The sequence below is a fragment of the Hemibagrus wyckioides genome, linkage group LG11 (assembly GCF_019097595.1).
Source record: "Hemibagrus wyckioides isolate EC202008001 linkage group LG11, SWU_Hwy_1.0, whole genome shotgun sequence".
NCBI lineage: Eukaryota > Metazoa > Chordata > Actinopteri > Siluriformes > Bagridae > Hemibagrus > Hemibagrus wyckioides.
In genome coordinates, this window is record NC_080720.1 from 8,898,681 (window position 1) to 8,920,307 (window position 21,627).

General features: G+C 40.7%; 1 protein-coding gene across 1 annotated transcript in view; it reads left to right on the forward strand.

Annotated features, from left to right (window-relative positions):
* Positions 1 to 21,627, forward strand: part of ror1 (receptor tyrosine kinase-like orphan receptor 1) — a 125,288-nt gene that overhangs the window by 98,228 nt on the left and 5,433 nt on the right. Inside the window, exons 3-8 of the mRNA XM_058403750.1 lie at positions 3,023 to 3,310; positions 3,724 to 3,760; positions 16,580 to 16,707; positions 17,586 to 17,903; positions 17,982 to 18,227; positions 18,624 to 18,832. Of these exons, the coding sequence (XP_058259733.1) occupies positions 3,023 to 3,310; positions 3,724 to 3,760; positions 16,580 to 16,707; positions 17,586 to 17,903; positions 17,982 to 18,227; positions 18,624 to 18,832 (1,226 nt within the window). The remainder of the gene's footprint in view (positions 1 to 3,022; positions 3,311 to 3,723; positions 3,761 to 16,579; positions 16,708 to 17,585; positions 17,904 to 17,981; positions 18,228 to 18,623; positions 18,833 to 21,627) is intronic.

Consider the following 21,627-nt stretch of genomic DNA (forward strand, 5'->3'; position numbering starts at 1 on the left):
TTAAGCCTGATGTTGGACTAATGTACTTACCTCTGTGGATAACCCATTTCATTAAACTCCCACAGCACAAGCCCTGTTTTTAGATAATGTCATAATAAATCAAAAAGCAACAGATGCTTCGTAACAGTAAAAATACTTCAGCAAATGCTCCTGTCACATGTAGTTTAACCAGTGGTTGGTTTTTTAACAGAGAAAATTAGTTGGAGGAATTTGGCCTCCTCCACAAGGAGAGTAATATTGTGTATGTCGCTGCACAGCTGTGGGCCCCGGGGGCCTCTTACCCTGCCCCTAACCCTAATGGCCTCCGACTCAATATGCTTTTATTAATTTCCTCGTCAAAGTCACATTCCTGACATTTCTGCCCAGTCTGGCTTCATTCTGGAGCAGTGAAATGTCTCCGTAAACGAAGAAAGTCGGCAGAAACCAGGATGATCACAAGCAAGTGTGTTGAAGCAGAACACAATATAAGACAAGGTCCTGAGAATGACATTGTGTTTTCGGCTCGCATGCTGAGAGAGGAATGGGGCTCCTTGAAGTGTGCCATCATAACGCCATCACACAGGAGACAGGAAACCCGGCCGCTAGAGCCTGTTTGAGCAAAGTAAGCAAAACGGGTCGCACAGCTGCGGGAAGTCTCAGGAAACCCCGCCGAGTGCAGGATTAGAGTGCGGAACAACTTGGATTTTCTCGTTTATTGTCAAGTGAATACACAAACATATCCCCAGATTTTTATATAGCAGCTGATTTAAGATTGTTTTTGGCTGTTGGCTGTGAAACCCGTGTTTTTAGTCAGATCTTATTAAACCCCTTGCAGCATTACAGTCAACACATACCTGGCAACCTGTGACCTTATTACCCATCACTACTCATCAGTTGTTTTAGGCTTTCTAATGTTGCTCAATCTTTTTTTTAAAAATGCTTTTAAATGCCAAAAATGTCACGCGCAGAAGCTAACTAGGTCACAAAATGCTACTAGAATAACACAATAATGTACAGTTTGCTAGTTAAGTGCATTAATACAGACATGCTAGGTTCACAGAAGTCTCTAATTGCCAGTAGGTGTTCCTGCTACTGTTTGCCATAGTAATAATTATCAGTGGGTGGAGCCAAAAGCATTCCAAATGATGGTTACTTCCTGCTGAAATGAAACCTTCTGGAGGGAAAGAGTTTCTATTTAAAATTCACCCATGTGTATATATGCATCATATTATTCATCACATGTCATGCATCATATAGTGTGCATCACTGCACCAAATCATTCCATATTTGCATCAGATTACCTTTCCTCAACTCACGTCACTGGACACACCCACATACCCACATTTAATTACAAGTGGTCATTGTACAAGTCACCAGAAATCACCAGCTCACAGTGAAAGTGAATCTCCTGTAGCTTTATCACTGCGAGCTGCTGTGTGTGTGAACATAGCATGAGAGTAATGAATGGATATATGATTATTATCTCTGTGTACAAAGTTTCTAGTACAGCACGTCTTCTTGCAACCTTGAGGAAAAAGTCATCAAATCGTTGGCTGATGTTTCCCATAAGATGTGGTTTTGTGTTCTTTCATTGTACGTGAAAGGTATTCAAGTCTGGCTAGCCTCTTGATTTGTTCTCAATATGTGTAACCTTGAAGTGATGTACGTATAGCAGAGAGTAATACTATGCCATTTCTTTGCGTTATATTTTGCTCAGTTTGGTTAGTGTTACTTGTGTGTCTTTCTGTATGATACAGAAAAGATGGACTTGCTTTTGAATCTGTAATTGTTAGTTAATCTGTTAGTAACTAACTATACGGTCAGTTTGTTATCTGACTAGTTAAAATCATTCAGAACTTTCTGTGTGTTTGGCAGACCAAATCTGCTCATCCGGGACATCTGAGATACTGATTTATTCGATCTCAAGCAACACACAACGCAGCCAAAAAAGAATATATTAAATTATATAATTATTTTGTGGTCAGTGATTTTTTTTTTTTGCACCATCAGAGCAGACTAGAGGTCAGTTTGTGACTAAAACATGAGGAATATATAAACATCAATTGACATCTCAATGTATTTAAGGTTAAATGTGATGCCTCCTGTGGCCTAGCAGCAAGATACCACATTCTCATTGCCATGGCCTGGGTTCGATTACAAGGCAGGAAGCTATCCCAGCCACTGAAGAGTTAAATCCCAGTGCCAGTCCGAAGCTTGGATAAAATGGGAGGGTTGCATCAGGCAGGGCATCAGGTGTAAAAACCTGTGCCAAATCAAAATATGTTGATTAGATGATCCGCTGTGGCAACCCCAAAAAAGGAGCAACAGAAACAGTAACAATAACAACAACTTTTAAGGTTAAATGTGAGAAACAACTTCAAGAGGGTAGTGTGGAGTGATGTGGAACTGAAGTGAGGAGAAAGCTGAAAACTTGTGTTGGAGTTCTGACACACCTCCTAATGAAGAGGTTGTTCAGTAGGCAGGAGACAGGGAGGTGGTGGGTGTGGAAATCTGTGTCACTTCACGTCTCCGTTGGTTATTCATGCGTAGGGTCTAGCAAGATTGGTTTAGGAAGTTTGAAGTTTCCAGTAGATTTCATATAGCATTAGAGGTCATGTCGTCGACTTTGTCAAGGCCGTACCCTGGGATGAGAAAATAATGATTTAACACTACACATTCAACCACAAAATGTCTCGTAAAGGAAACATAGCCAGTTAGCAGTGGTTTGTTACACATGGGAAAAGTTGTGTGTGTCTTACAAGCCAAAAGTGAGGAAGAAAATTAATTGTAAGACCAAGCCTTATTCTTTCCCCTCCTCAGGAAAAAAACAGCTTGTTAAAGATGGGAACGTGTTAGATAATTGCAGCGCTGTACATTTTTATATAGACCTTTGTGATGACATGGGGCATTCTTTTTGTGTTAACTTCAGAGGCACTCTTCAATTACTGCACACCAAAATTATATGTGACTGAGAACTGTTTCCCTTTTACCCTCCACACTATTCACTCTCACTCACTCATCTGTGCCTGTGTTTTTTCCACAGACCACTTCCTCAGGCTTGATGCTCCCATGAACAACATCACCACGTCTCTGGGCCAGACTGCCGAGCTACACTGCCATGTGTCGGGAAACCCGCCTCCCACCGTGCGCTGGCTGAAGAACGACGCTCCGGTGACTCCGGAGGCACGACGCGTTTCCTACAAACAGACTCCATACGGCTCACGTCTGCGCATCCGCAACCTGGACACCACCGACACCGGCTACTTCCAGTGTGTGGCCACCAACAGCTACGGCACCGTCTCTACTACAGGAATCCTCTTCGTGAAATTCGGTACGTTTTTTTGTTTATATGTTTTTCTATAATAATTTTGCGCCAACCTTATTAAAACGTAAGCTATCCACCTTTCACGGTTGATTACGAAATGTTTTCTTTTCTGTTGATTTGTTTCTGTTGGTAATTTTAATGAGGTTATGCATCACTTCTAAGAGCACGATCCATTCCATCATTCTGTCAACAAACAAATATGTGTCAGCACATTTAAAAAAAAAAAAAAAAAGTCAAATCCAGAGAAAGATTTTTGGAGTTGGATAAAGTGAAATGAGGTCAGAACGGTTATTCAGCGCTGTACTGTGCCAGTGCTCCACGCTGGCAGCGTATGTTCATCAGAGGCTCTGTGCGTGGTTTGTTCCTGATCTGCTGTAAAAAAAAAAAAAAAAAAAAAAGTCCTGTTCTTTCTTCTCCAGATCCGCTGCCAACCCCCCAGTCTGGAAAGCCTTCACCGTGAGTCCGTTTTTCTTCTTCTTTACCTTGTACCACATCCAAGCACCTTCATTACTGACCATTAACCACAGCGGTGGAAGAGGAAGAAAGAAAGCACTGCTTAACTTTTAAAAAAAAAATAGAAAGAAATGTTAAATTCCACATTAGATGGCAAATAGTCTAGGGTCAGAAATATGTGTTAATTCAACAGTACACTTAAATAACCTTCATAATATCTTAAAGTAATACTCCAGCATTTTGCTTCTATAGCATATATTTCGCATACACTACTTCAGCTGCATCTGGAGGGCACAAACTTAAAAAAAAAATGTATTTCCGTAAAACCAAACTACAACTTTCTAGCTCAAAACTAACTACTTATGAGATTCTAAGGGAAATATATTTTTGCAAAACACTTTAAGAGATATGATTGATATCTCTTAGATAGATGTTTTCGACACATAAACCTAGAAGTGCCTCAGGTTTCACTCGATCGCACCTTAATACCACAAAACGTTAGGTAACTTGAATGACGCTTTACATTCCTGTGTTTATAAGGTAAATTTTTGTCTGTCTTATTTCGAGTATTCATTATGTTATTGTTACATTTTTGCTGTAGTTTTAAATTTTATATTATATTTATGCTCCTAACCCTTTATACCAGTATACCGGTGTTCCATTCTGCCAAAGAACTGGAAATCGACTTATCAGACATTCAATCAGCATGAAGAAATGTATTACTTTATCAACACATGTCTGAAATAAAATGAGTCAGGACTCTGTTGGCTTTCAGTGTGAGACGTGTTTTTTCCTATGTTGGATAACCTTATACAGAATTTTAGTGAGTTAAGGTAAAATTAAAATTTTAGACCAATCACTTGGTGCATCTCAGAAAGCAGAAATGGGTTCGATATCATTTACTTTGTCAATGTAGAAAAAAAACCTATGTTTTTGTATTTTGGATCTGCTGCTTTCATATGAGTCATTAACCACCACTTTAGAGTGTGACATGACAAAGAAATTTAATGGTGAACATGCACACAACAAAACAGGCGAAAAATTCCATTTTTTTGGACTCTGGGGAAAAGAGTTAAACACGCACTGATGCAGTTCTACAACTGCCCTTAGATTTCCATCATGAGCTGTTTTCTTAAACGGCTTTTTCGATGTGTTCTCGGTATTGTTGCGTTTAAAATTCCTTCCCACATTAGCTACAGATGTAGCAGATAAAGATCGGGATGAAAAAGATCTCTGATGAATTCCTTTAAGATAATGACTCGGCTGCATAAGTGTAAAAATGCCCTTCAAGCTCGCATACGTCTCTGATTTAGCATGTGGATGTCTTCCATTGGTAGGCACAGCCAGCACCTGTTTATGTTTACACCCAGACACATTCCCAGGGTTTAGCTGGATTCGAACGTATGCTTTACGTTATGTGATGTTAATTCAGCACTGTTGAGTTTGTTCTGCGTAGCTCGCAGTCAGTACACAGTTGATTATAGTGCCAGTAATAACCGGCTGTTACTAGGTGGCGGGACAACATATTACAGAGATTTACATTTTAAACAGTTGACTTTAGCCCGTATTCACTTAGCAAAGTGTTTGCTTCTGCAAAATCTGTTTCTTTTTTGCTTGTCAAGCCCCACTATGGTGGTGGTGGTGGTGGTGTTTGAGATGGCCACAGGCCAGTGGCAGACATGCCAGCCGCTATTCCACAGGCAGATGTGTCAGGGTGAGACATCTCCGGGTGAATCGACGTATGATGGAGTGACTGAGAAATCTGCGTATGGCACGTGTTACAATTCTAAATCCGTGTCAGTCATTCTCGTACTGTTGTTGTTGCAATCTTGTCAGTGATCACCAGTGAAACCGGAATGTTCACCAATATATCTCTCATCGCTGCAGAAATCTTCCACACTGATGAGTAGTTCATACAGGGACATTTATGTCTAGACGTTGTAAAATACCTGGCCACCCTCCAGCTCACATTAATTTTGATTAAAGCCACGATAACCCCACTTCAATGGGGTGGTGCGTTCACGATTCAGCACACAGGCTTTCCTTTGACCTGTTGGTTATCATTAGTGTCATCATCAAAGTGCACTATCTTGCCAGGGCTCATCAGGAAGAAACCTGCTCTCTTTGCTTTCTTTTTCCCAGGGATGTGTCAGAGCGTCAGTTTTGGTAAAGCGAGAGGCACCTGGTATGGGGTGAGAGAAGAGGGGGCATCACTTATGAAGGTTTTCAAGGCAATAATGAATACATTCCCTGGATGACTCCTTACACGACATTAGAACAGACTTTGTATGAGTAAGAGTGGGGAAGCGGAGGAGCTGGAAAGTATGATAAAGCACAGAAATGCTGATGAGTTGTGAACAGATAATGGCACACCAGTCGAAAAGTTCAGATAAGCTTAGAAGGTGTTTGCGAGGTCTGCAGTCCTCGCAAATCTGGCTTCTTGCCCACTGTAACTGCAGAACAAGATGTCTTCTAGCACTGTCACTCTGGACCAGGTCTTAAAATGGTTTCTTCCTTGTGCTTTGATTTCCATTTGCTTATAAAACATTCTTTACATGAGCTCCTCTGGCTATGTACAAGGCATCCTGTCGTAGTTCTTAAGTTTTGTTTCAATAGAGGGGAGCCCCTGAGCTTCACATCAGAGACCAGCTTTGTTTTTTTCTCAGGCTGTCATCATTTGAGGATGTGAAAAGAGAAGCTGGTCCTAGACTGCAGTACAGATCCAGCTTTCCCTCCCGGCCTCCTGGTGAACCCTCACTACTCAGTTTGCTCACCGCTGAGCCTTATGACAACATGTGTTAAAGAGCGTTATTCATAGTCTTTTAATAAATGCAATATGTTTTTTTGCTCATGCTGCCTTTCACGTTGCCGGCTTTATGGGGGCCACTCGGGGCAGAGGTAATCGAACACCACAGACGAGGAAGGGACCAGGGCCTCCATAAGCGGAACAAAGGATACCGTTGTTCCGGGAACAAATGTCACTCACGAGATGGACATCTGTCTTGTAGGGACACACCTCTGTGCCGTATTAGTAGTACAGTGCGTGTGCAGAAATGATGAGGGAGGTGACAGCTTTGCTAAAATTAACTCTGTTGCTTAGCTGAGGCTTTCTTCCTGTCCTCCTGCCTCTTTAATGAAATGTATGGAGTGAGTGAGAGAGGAGTGATGGCTTGACAATGGGGCCCGTGACTTGTGTAAGACATTTTGCTTCAGCATAAGGCAGGCATTATTCTTGATGCTTACTATGAGTATGCGACATTACACGTCAAGAACGGTTACTGCACAAGCATCAAGTCAGCAATTCATGGTATATCGTGCTAGAATTCCAGAATTTTCTCCAGCGTCCCTTGTTTAAACTTGTAATATTTACGGCATTTGGCAGTTGCCATTATCCAGCGCAACTTATATTTTTATCTAATTTCGCAGTTGAAGGTTAAGGGCCTTGTTCAGGGGCATTTTGTTGATCCTGGGGTTTGAGCTCATAACCTTCTGTTCAGTAGACCAATGCCTTAACCACTGAGATATCATCTTCTGAAAGCACAGACGTGGCAACGTGACATTTTGCTCAGAAACAACCAAAACAATGATGGCGGCTTAACAGCTTAAGAAATTAGGAGTGTAATTTTAGTTATAACTCACTATGTTTATTGAACATTTCCGTTCAATTTCTAGCACTGATCACATGATAAATAGCATATTTTATCTTTCTACCTGAAGGATGTTTAGATGTTGTGTGCACTTACAAAAAAGCAACACATTTCCAAGCCTGAAGAGAAAAACAGCTTTAAATTGGACCTTAAAATTGCTCTAATTGCCTTATGACATAAATCCAGTATATAAGTTACAGCCTCTTTGCAGCATATTAACACATCAACCTGTAAAATGTTAGCATCCTTGCTTGCTAATTAGCTAACAACACGCTAATAACCCAGTCATGAAATGTGCTTGTCCTGGCCACCCGGGCTACTGATGTGTCCACCCCTGTATACACGTAGTTCAGTAGACACCTTTGAACATTTTATGTTCAGTAGTTAAAGTTGATGGTTAATGCGGTAGTTTATTGTGGAACAGAACAGACTGTGCAAGACTCTTAGCAAGTCCCCTGCCGATTTCTTTTCTTTCCATTTTATTCGCTCCCCTGTAGCTCTCACAGACGTTTTGCATCACAAGCCCTTAATTTACAGGGTTGTGCAAGATATCTCAGTCATATCTCAGTCTGCCATCACAAACCACTCCAAGAATAAACTCCATTCATGTACAGAGCAGCACTTATTAATATTAGGAGACGAGAGCCGGGAAGAAAAGTCATAGTTCTCCTTATCAAAATATAATCAGTTTAATGTAAACAGACATGATTTCTGCGCTGACGTTTTCCTCTAAAGGAGCAGATTAATGTACACAGCGTTAGGCCGTGCTGCTGGTTTCTACTGAAGCGTTTCAGTGGGGGCTTCTTTAGCGCCAGGCTCTTGAAAAGCACACAAGCCCCCGTCTCTACCACATTGTTTATAGCATCCCGTTTTTCTGGCCGCTTGAAAAGATTAATATTACCATCACTGCTCTGTCAGGACTGTTTGACTTTCCTTAGTCTGGCTTGAGAGGGAACCTTTTCTCTCAGCACCGAAGGAGAAAAAAAAATTAACCGGAGGAAAAAGGAGTTTCTTTTCTCCCTCTCCTCTCCTCTCCTCTCCTCTCCTCTCCTCTCCTCTCCTCTCCTCTCCTCTCCTCTCCTCTCCTCTCCTCTCCTCTCCTCTCCTCTCCTCTCCTTTCCTCTCCAGCTGAACTATGGAGAGAACAAAGATGTTAACGAAGTCCAGACCACCTTCGCTCCTTCAAGGCCAAGACGGGAAAAGCACGGTTGCTGGATCCCAGAAGCCTCGGCGCATTCTGAAAGAGCACATCCTAATGGGGCCCTCTGCCCTGCTTTTAACTAACGACTTCCATTAGGCTTCTCAGAGGTATTCAGGCGAGAGTTAGAGTCGCTGTTTAGCAAGGATTCAGCAGCACCTTTTATCCACTTACAGCCATCGACATCCATTAAGCAGCCTGAAATTCCGTTTCTAAACACTGAGGTTCTCTGTCAGTTTTTTTAATGGTTTTAGTGGTAGTTAAAATATTCCAAATGATACTGGCATGACATTTGTTGCCACTGACTTAATTATACAGTCGTTAAAATAAGTTAGCGGTGGTTTGAAAGGCATGCTCAGTCGTCATTTTGATTTATGAGGCTCATAAGACCAGAGATATTTTTCCTGTGGAACCAGGTTCCCTTAAGATTTAGGAAACTCCAGACTTATTTTGTCTAATGGGTTAAATTAGTCTTTGAGTCTTTTATGCTTCGCTGACATTTCACCTGTTCATCGCAGCGTATACCGAAAACATTTTTTATCACCTTTTACTGCCAAACATTAATTCCATAGCCAATTAAGTTACATACAATTGTATTTCCTTTTTTAAGTGCTAACGCTTTTTTTGATCAGCTATAAATGCATGGCTTTCTTTTATGAATGTATTCATGCACATCGCTGCAAAAGTCGCACACATCCTCAGAAAAAAAACACATAGAAAAACAGTGACAGACAAAAACAGTCTCTGCCTTGTTAAGGCTCTCTTTTAACGTAGTGTTGATTGACTGAAGATTGAAGTCACATGGGACTTGCACTTTGGCCTGGTCTGGTCTGCTGTGTGAAACTTGATCCACCCCAGTGAGAATGGGTCATCGCGGACCCCTAAACATCCATCTGACACTACCCATTACCTTTTACCATCAACCCCTTTACCCTCATTTCATCAGCAAATTAGTTGGTATGCAACTGAGTTTTGCTTTTTTAAAACAATGTCTAATGTTCCCCCCTGACAGAGCTCTCTTTAAACCATATGAACATCTGTTAGTTACAATAGCTCACATAAAAACCTGCACTTGAATTTGGAAAAAGATACACTTTTTTTTTTTATCTCGAGGCTTTGTATGAAAAATGTGTTTGGCTTGTTTTATATGATATAGGTTTATCATGTAGACTGTGCAACAGTTTGCAGTTCTCCTCAGAACAATGAGAGAGCCAATCTAAATAGCCTAAATATCTCAAATATTCCCCCTGTGGTGAGTTTGAGGTACACCTACCCTCATTGACCAATTATCGACAATTGCTGACCAGAGACCGACATGTTACTCTGCACAATCTCTCATTCTCAATTTAACCACATCCTTCACTGGAAATGGCCCACTTTGCCATCACTGTTGAGGAGATATTATTTGGGTGGTGATTCATACTCGGCTCAACAGTTACATCAACATGATAATGACGTGTGCATTGCATTTCCCACAGTACTGAATAATAGGTCCACCTAAATGCCACTGCTTGGTTAAGAGTAGTCTGTCAACTAAAAACCTTGATGGCTTAATGAAGGCGATTAATACAAACTACACTAAAAAAAAAAGTTGACATAATCACTAAGGGATTGGGATAAATGAGCGTAGTGAGAAAATACATACATCAGAATTCAGACTTCATGACGGATGTTCAGAAGTTCTTTGATGTTAGACATGGCAACCTCGGAGTCATGAGCTACAAACAAGTGATTTGTGTAATCTGAATGGTAGACACAGACAAATTATTTGCATAACCTATATGACTTACATTTATGGCATTTGATGGACACCCTTATCCAGAGTCATTCATCTAATTTTTTTTCAACTAAGCAATTGAGGGTTAAGGGCCTTCCATAGGGGACCAGAAGTGGCAGCTTGGTGGTCCTGGGATTCAAACTCACAACCTTCCAATCAGTATCCGAACACCTTAACCACTAAGCTACTTCTAAGTCACCAGATTAAGTGCATGCCTACATAGTGCTCTAACATGGTAGGTGTGTTTCATAAAGAGAAGGAAAGAATACAAAAGTGCTTGAATACTCATATATGCTGGTATAATACACTCCAGCATACCAGTCCCTATGTCATTTCTGTAGTAGGAATGGTCCAGCACATGCCTCAATGGTAACTGAGTTGGACTGACATTAACAACACATGCTAGAATTAGTACATTTTCAGTGCAGGTCACCTACATGGTAGCTGAAGGGGTTTGTCCTTTCAACTGTGCCATATTTGTTGCAAATTTCCTCTCGTCTTCTTCCAGCATGTCGTCCAGCACAGGTGCTGCATTGTCTAAACTCAAGGCCTTCATGTGACCTGCTATTAAACCCATGGGAGAGAAGTAAAAAAGGTCTGTATAGCGGTAACTCGTTTGGTTGGAGTCCTAATGAATGACCCCACTGTTACCCCCAGTGTCCGCATCCCGTGAGAAAGAACAACAAAACGAAAGAAACCTCCACTCTTATGTATTATTTTACTTCTCATGTATACTCCATCCATGACGTGCTCTGTTCTTTCCCCATTATTTGTGATTAGTGAAGTATCCCTTCACTTGATTGTAGTAAATGGAGTAGGGATTCTTAAAAGCATCAGTCTTGCCTTCTGTCTTTTTCGATATATACCAGAACTTAGCGGTGAGTAAAAAAACAACAGTCTTCATTCAACAGTTCAAATGCACATAGACAAACAAGCAAAGACTGATGTCCAGACTCTTAGACGATGTGTAAGTCCCTTAGTAAACCCAGTCTGTCCCTAGTGAGTAGGCCTGTACTGCTCCTTCGCTGCTCCCCTCCTCCTCTTCGAATTCATCTCCTCCTTGAGTTTTTCCATGAACAAAGTCTGGCTGCCAAACCCTGCTGATATTTTTCCATTTAGGCCACAGTGGGCACACGATTCAAGCTGTAAACATGAATGAAAGGACTGAAATGCTCTCCTTCTGCCACTTTCATCACGGAGGGGATATGTTATATCTTATTCACATTGCTTTCGTAGAGGCAAGGGGCCCATAAATCTACTTTTTATTGGGAGAACATGAACTCCATTCGCTCAAATGGATCCATACAAATGCAAGCCTGGTCTGAATTTTTACAGTTTTTGGACATCGTGGCTTTTTTATATAGAGCACAGCACACAGTTTTCTTCTCTATATGACAATAGATATTATTTGCCTTGTTGGTACTCAAAAAAAAGGAACCAGAGTTTGCTAGCAGGAGGACAGGAGGAGAAGCTAATATATTGGGATACTCCGTGACTTCCCAGTGTTTTCTTACCTCTTGACATCAGCCTGAAATAAGACCTAATTTTTCAAAGGTTCCCCCATTTCTGTCAGGAATTGTTGGCTACGTCGAACAAGCAAACTCTTGTCCTTAAAGTATTCGTCTTTGGATTCTAATCTATAGGCTTTTCACTTAAATCACGAGGGAGAACATCACTCACCTGCATTGCACGTATGAAAACATGATGGAAAGTTCTCCCGCAGAGAGGATTTGTACTGTGCATCACTTTATAATTATGTGAATTATGTAGTCATGTAGTCAGTTAGGTTGTGGTTTGCCAGTTGAGCTTGGGTCAGCGGGGATTACTGTGTGAACTCCGGGGCCTTCCTTTGGCAGCTGAAACTAGACAGTTACCAAAAACAAAGAATCACACAGCCAAATAATATCAATGTCAGAATTCAGTTTAATCCACACTCACACTCATAAAATCTTTGGAATGTGTACTTGGTACACACACACACACACACAGATGCACTTCCAGCATTTCCAAGCCTTGCTCTCACACCTCAGTTTGCCAGATCTGTTTGTTGTGAAGGAGACATAAACACTGAGGGTCAGTTAGTAGAAAACAGACCAGACCTGTCTCGCCCTCTTCACACTCCTAATGGCCCAGAGGAGCTTGATCCTGACACTTTGTTTAGTAAATTGCTCCTTCAGCAAACACTCATATAAACAGATTTAAACACGTTGAACGTGTGTGTTAAAAAGACTGAAAAATCGCAGACAGTTAGCTGAAGAACTGAGCCTGCTGTCTCATCTGTTACTCACAGTGGGTGTCATGTGATGTAGTCCATCCCTGATGGATGGAGGAGCGATGGGATTGAGGCTCTGTGTGCTTCCTGGAAGATAATCGTATGTGTTCCAGCATGGCAAGGAAAAAGTTTAATGAGGATTAATAACCCTGGAGCCTTCTCCAGTAATGTCTGGCATTTTTACAGTGATCGTATTCATAGCTTTAATCATATTCATTTTTACTTATAATAGACTTTTTTAATGGGCAGAATTTGGATTTACATCTTTTGCCAGGCTCCATCTCTCTCTACCCCTCTCTCTGCCTCTCTCTCTCTCTCTCTCTCTCTATCTCTGTCTGTCTGTCTGTCTCTCTCTCTCTTTCTGTCTGTCTCTTTCTCCCTTTCTCTCTCTATCTCTCTCTCCCTTTCTCTCTCTATCTCTCTCTGTCTGTCTGTCTCTCTCTCTCTGTCTCTCTCTCTCTTTCTGTCTGTCTCTTTCTCCCTTTCTCTCTCTATCTCTCTCTCACTTTCTCTCTCTATCTCGCTCTGTCTGTCTGTCTCTTGCTGGCTGTCTCTCTCTCTCTGTCTCTCTCTCTCTCTGTCTGTCTGTGTGTCTCGCTCTCTGTCTGTCTGTCTGTCTGTCTCTTGTCTCTCTCTCTCTCTCTCTCTCTCTCTCTCATTTTATGTCTCTCTATCTCTCTCTTGCTCTGTCTGTCTTTCTCTCTGTCTCTCTGTCTGTCTGTCCTTCTCTCTGTCTTTCTTGTGCTCTCTCACTTTCTCTCTCTCTCTCTCTCTCTCTCTCTCTCTCTCTCTCTCTCTCTCTCTCTCTCTCTCTCTCTCTCTCTCTCTCTTTCTCTCTCTCTCTTTCTCTCTTTCCCTCTCTCTCTGTCTGTCTCTCTGGAGAACCCAGGGTTATGGGGTTGAGTCCTGGTGCACTCCTAATAGAGGCTGCTATTGTGTTAGTGTAACATAAGAACTCTTCCCTCTCATTCTTCATCGTGTCTAATGAGAGTCCCTCAGTGGCTGTGTGTCCCTCCTGCTCGGGCCACGGTCAAAGACCACAGAACCCGAAAAGCAAGGACAAACCAGACACAATAGCATGATACCACACACCACACACTCAAGTCAAATATCGAGACAATATCAGCCTCATGAATGGACTCTTGTCTTCTTGTAGCATTCTAAAATCTGACATATATTACCAGATCATCAAAATGACAAAAAGGCCTTAAGAACTGCCTAAAAAATACTTTATTAGTCTCTCTTTGCACTGAAGCAGAAGCTAGAGCTCGGCGTATTGGGATATATTTCTAGAAAAAAAGAGAATGTGTATATTCACATTAATAATCTGGAGTGTGCAATGTTATTAATGATGTGGTCTTACAGTACCTACATAAACTTGTGGATTTTTGGGGTCGGAAACATGTTGTACACTTTGGGGGTATATGGTCTGATGGTAAATGGGCATATAAATTTTACATTTGGATGAGCTGAAAACCACTAATTACAGGGCTCTACGTAGATGAAAAGTAGACGCTACAGTTGTAGCCTGACGAGAACTTATTTATCATTTTGTGTCCAGTTTCCCTTTGCTATGCCTTAAAATACTTTGAAGGAAAAAAGAATGAAAGAAATTGCTATCATGCAGTTTATGAAGGCAGGATCTAGTTAGTAATCGCATTTATGAGCATGAGGGCCAACACTTACTAATGAAACTGGCTTTTGAGTTGAGATTGTTGTTGAGTTTTATTGCTAGTGACCTTCTGGTTCACAAAATATATCTACTGTAATATCCTGATTCATACTTTATAGATTAGAGTTTGTAGATTGGCAAAGTATCTACCTAACGTTAGCTTGCTTTGCTGATAACATCAGCTAGAATATTAGCAAGGGAAAGTAGTAAATCAGTAAGAAATAAAACACAGCATGGCCTGCCGTTATAGGAAGACACAAACAGGAGATGTATAAGTAGCCTGGGGTTGATGGTGCACCAGTAACGGGAAACTCCAACAATTTGTCAACAAACAATTTTTATTTATTAAAGAGCACCATGCTTTTATCTGTCTGTAATTATGGCATACTTGCTAAACAAACTTCTCATGTTTGCGTGTGCAATCTTGTGTCAGTATTATATTATATTATATTATATTATATTATATTATATTATATTATATTATATTATATTATATTATATTATATTATATTATATTATATTATATTATATTATATTATATTATATTTCACTCACATTTTTTCGTCAAACCTGTCCGAATTCTGCACCAAAAATCTTTCCTCTGAAACCCTGTATCAGTCTTTCTCTACTATAACAATGTCTGAAAATTATATTTATATTATATATTTATATATATCTAATTATATTTTTAGATTGGAGGGCTTCTGCTTAAATATCAACAAGACGAATCCATTATTTCCACTGTTTAGAGGCACACACACACACACACACCATGTTCAGGTACACAGAATCACAAAAGAGAGATGTTAACCTCATGTAATCTAATGCTTGAACTGTGCTATGACATAGGAATGTGCTCTGTATCTATAATATATCTATAATAACTATTCATTGTATTGCTAAATGTACAGTATGTGGACACCTGTCCATCTCACTCATGTGTTTGTTGAACATCAGCTTCCTAATTTAGTCTACCTGTCTAGTCTGTTATAGTAAGCTCCACTTTTCTGGCAAGGCTTTCTGTTAGATTCTGGAGCATAACTGTGGGGATTTGCTTAATCAGCCACGAGAGCATTAGTGAGGTCAGGCCCTGATGTCGGGTGTGGAGGCCTGGGTTGGTCCAGTTCATCCCAAAAGTGTTCAGTGGGATTGAGTTCAAGATGCTGTCCGGGCCACTCTAGAGAATTCTGTGCTTCCAACTTTTGTGCGAATGTTTGGAGAAGATCCTCCCTGGAGTGATGGTCAGGTGTCTGATCAGATCAGTTTGATTTGATACAAATGCATAATCGTGACTTTGTCATGTTTAGGCTTCAAAAAGCCCGGTGGTCTCAGACATGTGCGTGACCACGCTCATTACTCCAAGCCGTGCGCTCTCTCGCTCACACACCAGCATATTTGCATGTGAGTGTGCAAATGCTTCTGCTTTTTTATTTGAACGCAGTCCAACTTTTTCCACTCCTTCCTTTTATGTTGAAAATTACATTGTCCTCCTATCTCTGTAAATCAAAGCAACTCTTCTGTATTTAGTGCGAGCACAGATGTGCAACAGTGTGACATCATGGAGGAAGCGGCATGTGGCATGTCACTGTGAAGCAACACCATGATTCCTCACACACTTTTTTCTTTTTTTTTTCCAAACACAGGCAACCTCCTGTACACATGGTCCCAATTACAGCCCAGCATTCTCTCTCTCTTTTATACAAGGATACACAATATCTCTTACACTTTTATACTCATCACATGCCCATGTGATTTTTGAAATCTGAAATATGTTCAGGATATTTTGTGTGTGTGTGTGTGTGAGAGAGAGAGAGAGAGAGAGAGAGAGAGCGAGAGAGAGAGAGAGTCACTTTTGCAATATGGGAATATTTGCTGCCCTCTAGTGTTTAATATTTAAAATGCTTATTATTTAGTATTGGCCTTGTTTCAGTTATTTTCTCAAGGAAACTTTTTTTGAAATGAACCTAAACCTTATTTACCAGTGAGTGTTAAGGTTTTGAAAACCATACTTGTCTCTGGATTGCTTCATCTGATCAGGCCAATAACTATAAAAACACAATCATTAACATATCCACTTTAATAATGATGGCATGTGCTTTCCACCGCTGTGGCTAAATACAAAAAAAAAAAATCACAGACCCCCCTGACAGAGCTCATTTTGAGAACCACTGGAAAAGATCACCGCATGTGTTCCTCATGTTCTGTCCATCCTGCTTCATGAACTGAATGTGGAATCTGTCTTGTTTAATATTTCAGAGAGGACTTTGATGAGGAAGGCTTCTGCCAGCCGTACAGAGGAATCGCCTGTGCTCGCTTCATCGGGAACCGGAGTATCTTCGTTGACTCTCTGCAAATGCAAGGAGAGATCGAAACTCAAATAACCGGTACAGCTTTATATTACACACCTTCCAGTGACCGTCCAGAGCGCTGGCATTATAATTCTAAAGAGTTCTCTTTAAAAACAAGAATGTATTGGTTTCGATCACACTGATCTCTGTGGAAATACCACGCTCTCTTTAGTGTCGTTTTTCATTTCGACTCAAACCATCTGCATGGAAATTCGTTAGGAATGTAATCTCGCACGTAAGGAGGAAATATCTGGCTGCCACAAACACAGTGGAATTGCCAGATTAGCTCAGCTCCATCTGTAACATTTCATTAGTGTTTGTGCAGATGCAGTTTCAGAAAAGTGACAGCGTTAGAACCAGCGCCAGGACTTTCTCTCTCTCTCTCTTTCTCTCTCTCTCTCTCTCTCTCTCTCTCTCTCTCTTTCTCTCTCTCTCTCTCTCTCTCTCTTTTTCTCTCTCTCTCTCTCTCTCTCTCTCTCTCTCTCACTCTGCCTCTCTCCGTGTTTAATGGCTTTATGGACGCATTTCAAGGACATTCCTGTCTGTTAGAAAATGTGTTCCCACAGTTCTTAAGGCTCATCTCTGTATATTGGTATTTTGGTCTCCTCATCATTGTCCATAAGAAATAAAGCACTTTAGGAACCAGACTGACCTGAGACTTGGCTTTTTCCCATGGATTAATGTGACCAGTGTGAGTCTTCTGGAGGCCAGGGTGCTAAATCACAGCGTAATGTACACATGGACTAGACTTCAGCGCTAACCTGGCTTCTGTCAAATTGTTGCTGAGAGCATATTTAAGCCAAGCCAGCATCTTAAGCCCTTCAAGTGTGTATGCATGAGACACACTGTGTAGCAAATTAATCTCTGGAGTATGAGAAGCACTCAGTGCTCTTTTCTCTCCCCTTCTTTTCCAGCTGCCTTCACCATGATTGGCACATCCAACCACCTATCAGATCGCTGCTCTCAGTTTGCCATCCCCTCGCTCTGCCACTTCGCCTTCCCCACATGTGACCGAAGCACTGGCATTGATAAACCACGAGACTTGTGCAAAGACGAGTGTGAGATCTTAGAGAACGACTTGTGTAAGACGGAGTACATCATCGCCCGCTCCAACCCCATCATCCTCAAACGACTCAAACTGCCCAACTGTGAGGACCTTGCCGCATCAGACAGCCCCGAGGCTGCCAACTGCATGAGGATAGGCATCCCTATGGGCGAGTCTATCAACAAAAGTAAGCATGGCTTTTCAGCCCATGAGTGATTTAAGTTAAATCGAGCCCATCTAACCTGCTATTTCCTTTCTGACACAGATCACAAGTGCTTCAACAGCACCGGCTCGGATTATCGGGGCACGGCCAGCATGACGAGATCAGGCCGCCAGTGCCAGCCGTGGAACTCGCAGTATCCGCACAGCCACACCTACCTCCCTGTACGCTACCCAGAGCTAAACGGTGGTCACTCATACTGCCGTAACCCAGGAAACAAGCAGGAGGCACCGTGGTGCTTCACTCTGGATGAGAGCGTTCGCATGGAGCTGTGTGACATCCCTGCATGTGGTGAGGAACAATAATCACCCTCACTGCACTCATAACACTGCTGAGATTCTAGACACGAGTTCACTGCCATACAGGCACCAAGCGAGGAACATGTCCTACAGGGACCAAAGTTCCGGATATATGACCAAGAATTGGTATAATTCTTCAATATATCTTGAATAATTAGTATTCCCAGAACATAATTTGATCTTTGATTAATTATGAAATACATACAGTTTACTTATAGACAGAGTGGAGTAACAGTTTCTCTGTAAGTCTTGACCGAATGAATTGAACTACATAGCTTTAACTGTATAGAGTTTTAGTGCTTTAACTAGAAGTACATTTCTAAATTTATTTTCCAGTAGCATATATATGATAGAACGATTCATGATCGATGTATTTTGTGGTGCTCAGACCCGGAGAAGCGTGGCGGCAGCAGTATAGAGATCCTCTACATCCTGGTCCCCAGTGTTGCCATCCCTCTAGCCATCGCCTTGCTCTTCTTTTTCATCTGCGTGTGCCGGAATAACCAGAAAGCCTCACGTCCACCCACCCAGCGCCAACCCAAACCTGTACGCGGCCAGAACGTGGAGATGTCCATGCTGCCTGCATATAAGCCCAAGGTGAGAAAAACAGTCATGAAAAACACTGAAACATGGCAGCAAACTCAATGTGTCTCATAGATACCTATAGTAGCTCATCAGTGTATTCATAGTATTTAGTGCATATTTTATTTGGTCTATATTGTTAGAACAAGTTGAAAGGTCATTTGGAAAGGTCTCAGATTTTCTCAAGTTAGGGAACACAAGCTGAATGACTAAAATTATGCTTTAAAAAGACAAACTGAATTTTCTAAATGTAAATGAACTGTGATAATTTAATGATACTTTAAAACATTTCTTAGGCATACAGTGAGTAGCATGATATAGGTTTCTTTACTGTCTGAGTACAATAGTAGTGTTATGATTTTTCAGGGGTTTTTGTTTATGATTTTTCTGTTTTGTTGAAAGTATGAAACGTCCAATTATGTTTGTTTAACGAGTACCAAATGAAGTTACTTAGCACTGAAAACGAAGAGAGAATTTTTTACAACATCCATTCGTGATTTGCTTTAGTGTATAGTGACATCATTTATTATAATATTAATTTTATATAGTCATCTTGCCCAGCAAATTCATGTGTTTGCAGATGATTCTTGCTTTCTTTTGCAAGTTGTCTTATTGCTCAAGTTAGTTCAGTTAACCTCAAACCGTAGCATTTAATCGATTTAAAGTTAAAATAAGGACACAAGTAGTTGAAAGTGGAAGCTGCTAGCCACTAGAGGGTGTTGGAAGCATTATTTTTCACTTCTTTTACTGTCATGTTGTCCACCATCTTGTGAATAGTCTATACTTTTTGCCACTACAAATGATTAATTCTTGTAAAGAACAAATATTCTAAAGCCTTATCTAATAACATAAAAAAGTACTGGACATTACAGAGTCTGGAGCCTTACACATCAGTCTTAGCCAAGAGTTTTGTTACAATTGAGTAAAGAGAGAGCTTTTGAATTCGTAACTGCGCACTGGGGAAATAAAGTTTTATGATCGCTCTACAAGCTATTGACCCAAATCCATACACGCACTCAACCCTTCAATTGTCTCTAGTTCTTCCATGAACACTCTGCTTCAGTCTCTGCTATATGAAACATAACAAGTCCCAGATGTATTGTAGTGTACTTAATGCACTCTCATGCAGACCCAGCTGCAGGTCAAAGTTCACGACAGGGGTCATGTAGAGGACATTGTTCACAATGCAACGCTAATATTTAATATGAGAAGATCAGGGATGAGATGTAGTTGCCACATGGAGACTTGGTCCTAAAGTGAACCAGCTGCCCCTTATGTAATAGGCATGGATTTGTTCCCTATGGGTAGAATTTCGTTTAACCTCCGAAGACTAGTGAAGCCATCATTAACTGTCTCCTGTACTGACAATCAGTACGTCTACTGACATTAAACTATGAGCAATATGGAGCGTTTAAGTAAGGAATAAAACATGAGGTGCAGTTTAAAGAAAATAATCAATGACAGGATGCAGAGCAGCGAGGCCAATTTAAAGGTTATTTTCCAATTTCCCAAAGGATATTTTTACACTTAAAAGAATGGAAAAAAGGTAAAAGAATAAAAGAAAAGCACAAATAAAATACAATAAAGTGAAAATGGAACATATAGGGAAAATATGTTGGAAGACTACAATAGAAGAGATAAGATAAAATAAGAGAAGATTTTTTTCATTCGGAAGAAAATTCTTTTGCCAGAGACTGCTTCAGATTACAAGATAAATAAATATAGATGAAATATTCTATATATACAAAATGTGTACAAACAACAGGGTGCTAGGGAACTAAGAACATACTGCACATGATATTATATTAAAGCACATATATGTAAAATATATCAGAAATAGAGATGGTAGTATCTGAATACAGTTATTTGATCTAAATATGGGCCAGAGGTGTGCATGGAATCCTTTTATACACCAATAATTTTCCCAAACGATAACATTTAATCAGTTTTATCTACACTTCATGTGGAAAGGCCACAAAATAAAGCTGTTATCAGTTGTGTTCTAGCGACTTTGTTTACTCTCTTGAAAGTCAAATAAAGAATGTTAAAAAATGTGGCTTGTTATGCTACCGAGAAAGCAGCTCTCTTGTGACGAAGCACACTGACACTGTAGACTCCTTCCTTAAATGGATATATATATACTTAAAGAGAATGTAAACACATATTGTATAAGTTTTTCTTTTAATCTGTTTAGCTTTATTACCAGTTCATATGCAGCATCTACATACAAGGAGTAGCGGGGCAGTAGTGATTTAATGGTTAGGGTGTTGGACTACTGATCGGAAGGTTGTGAGTTAGAATTCCAGGACCACCAAGCTGTCACTGCTGGGCTCCTGAGCAAGGCCCTTAATCCTCAACTGCTCAGTTTGAATAAAATTAGATAAAACGTAAGACACTCTGGATAAGGGTGTCTCCCAAATGGCTGGAATGTTAGATAGAGAGCATTAATATAAACCTGTGATTTCTCTTGTATCTGGCACTATTATCAGAGCTGCTGTTATAGAAAATCAATCACCTTCTGAGCAGTAAGTCATAATTCAACAGTACTGCTGTAATAATGTATTTCTGTATATGAGTTTGGGGATCTGGTATCTTAGTGGTTAAGTTGTTGGGCTACTGATCAGAAGGCTGTGAGTTCTAATCCCAGGTCCACCAAACAGCCACTGCTGTGCCCCTGAGCAAGGCCCTTAATCCTTAACCACTCAGTTGTATACAGTGAGTTAAATTGTATAAAGGTTAAAGGTGTCTATCAAATGCTGTAAATGTATATGATACAGTACATACCATAGCGTTTCATACTAAGATGTCCT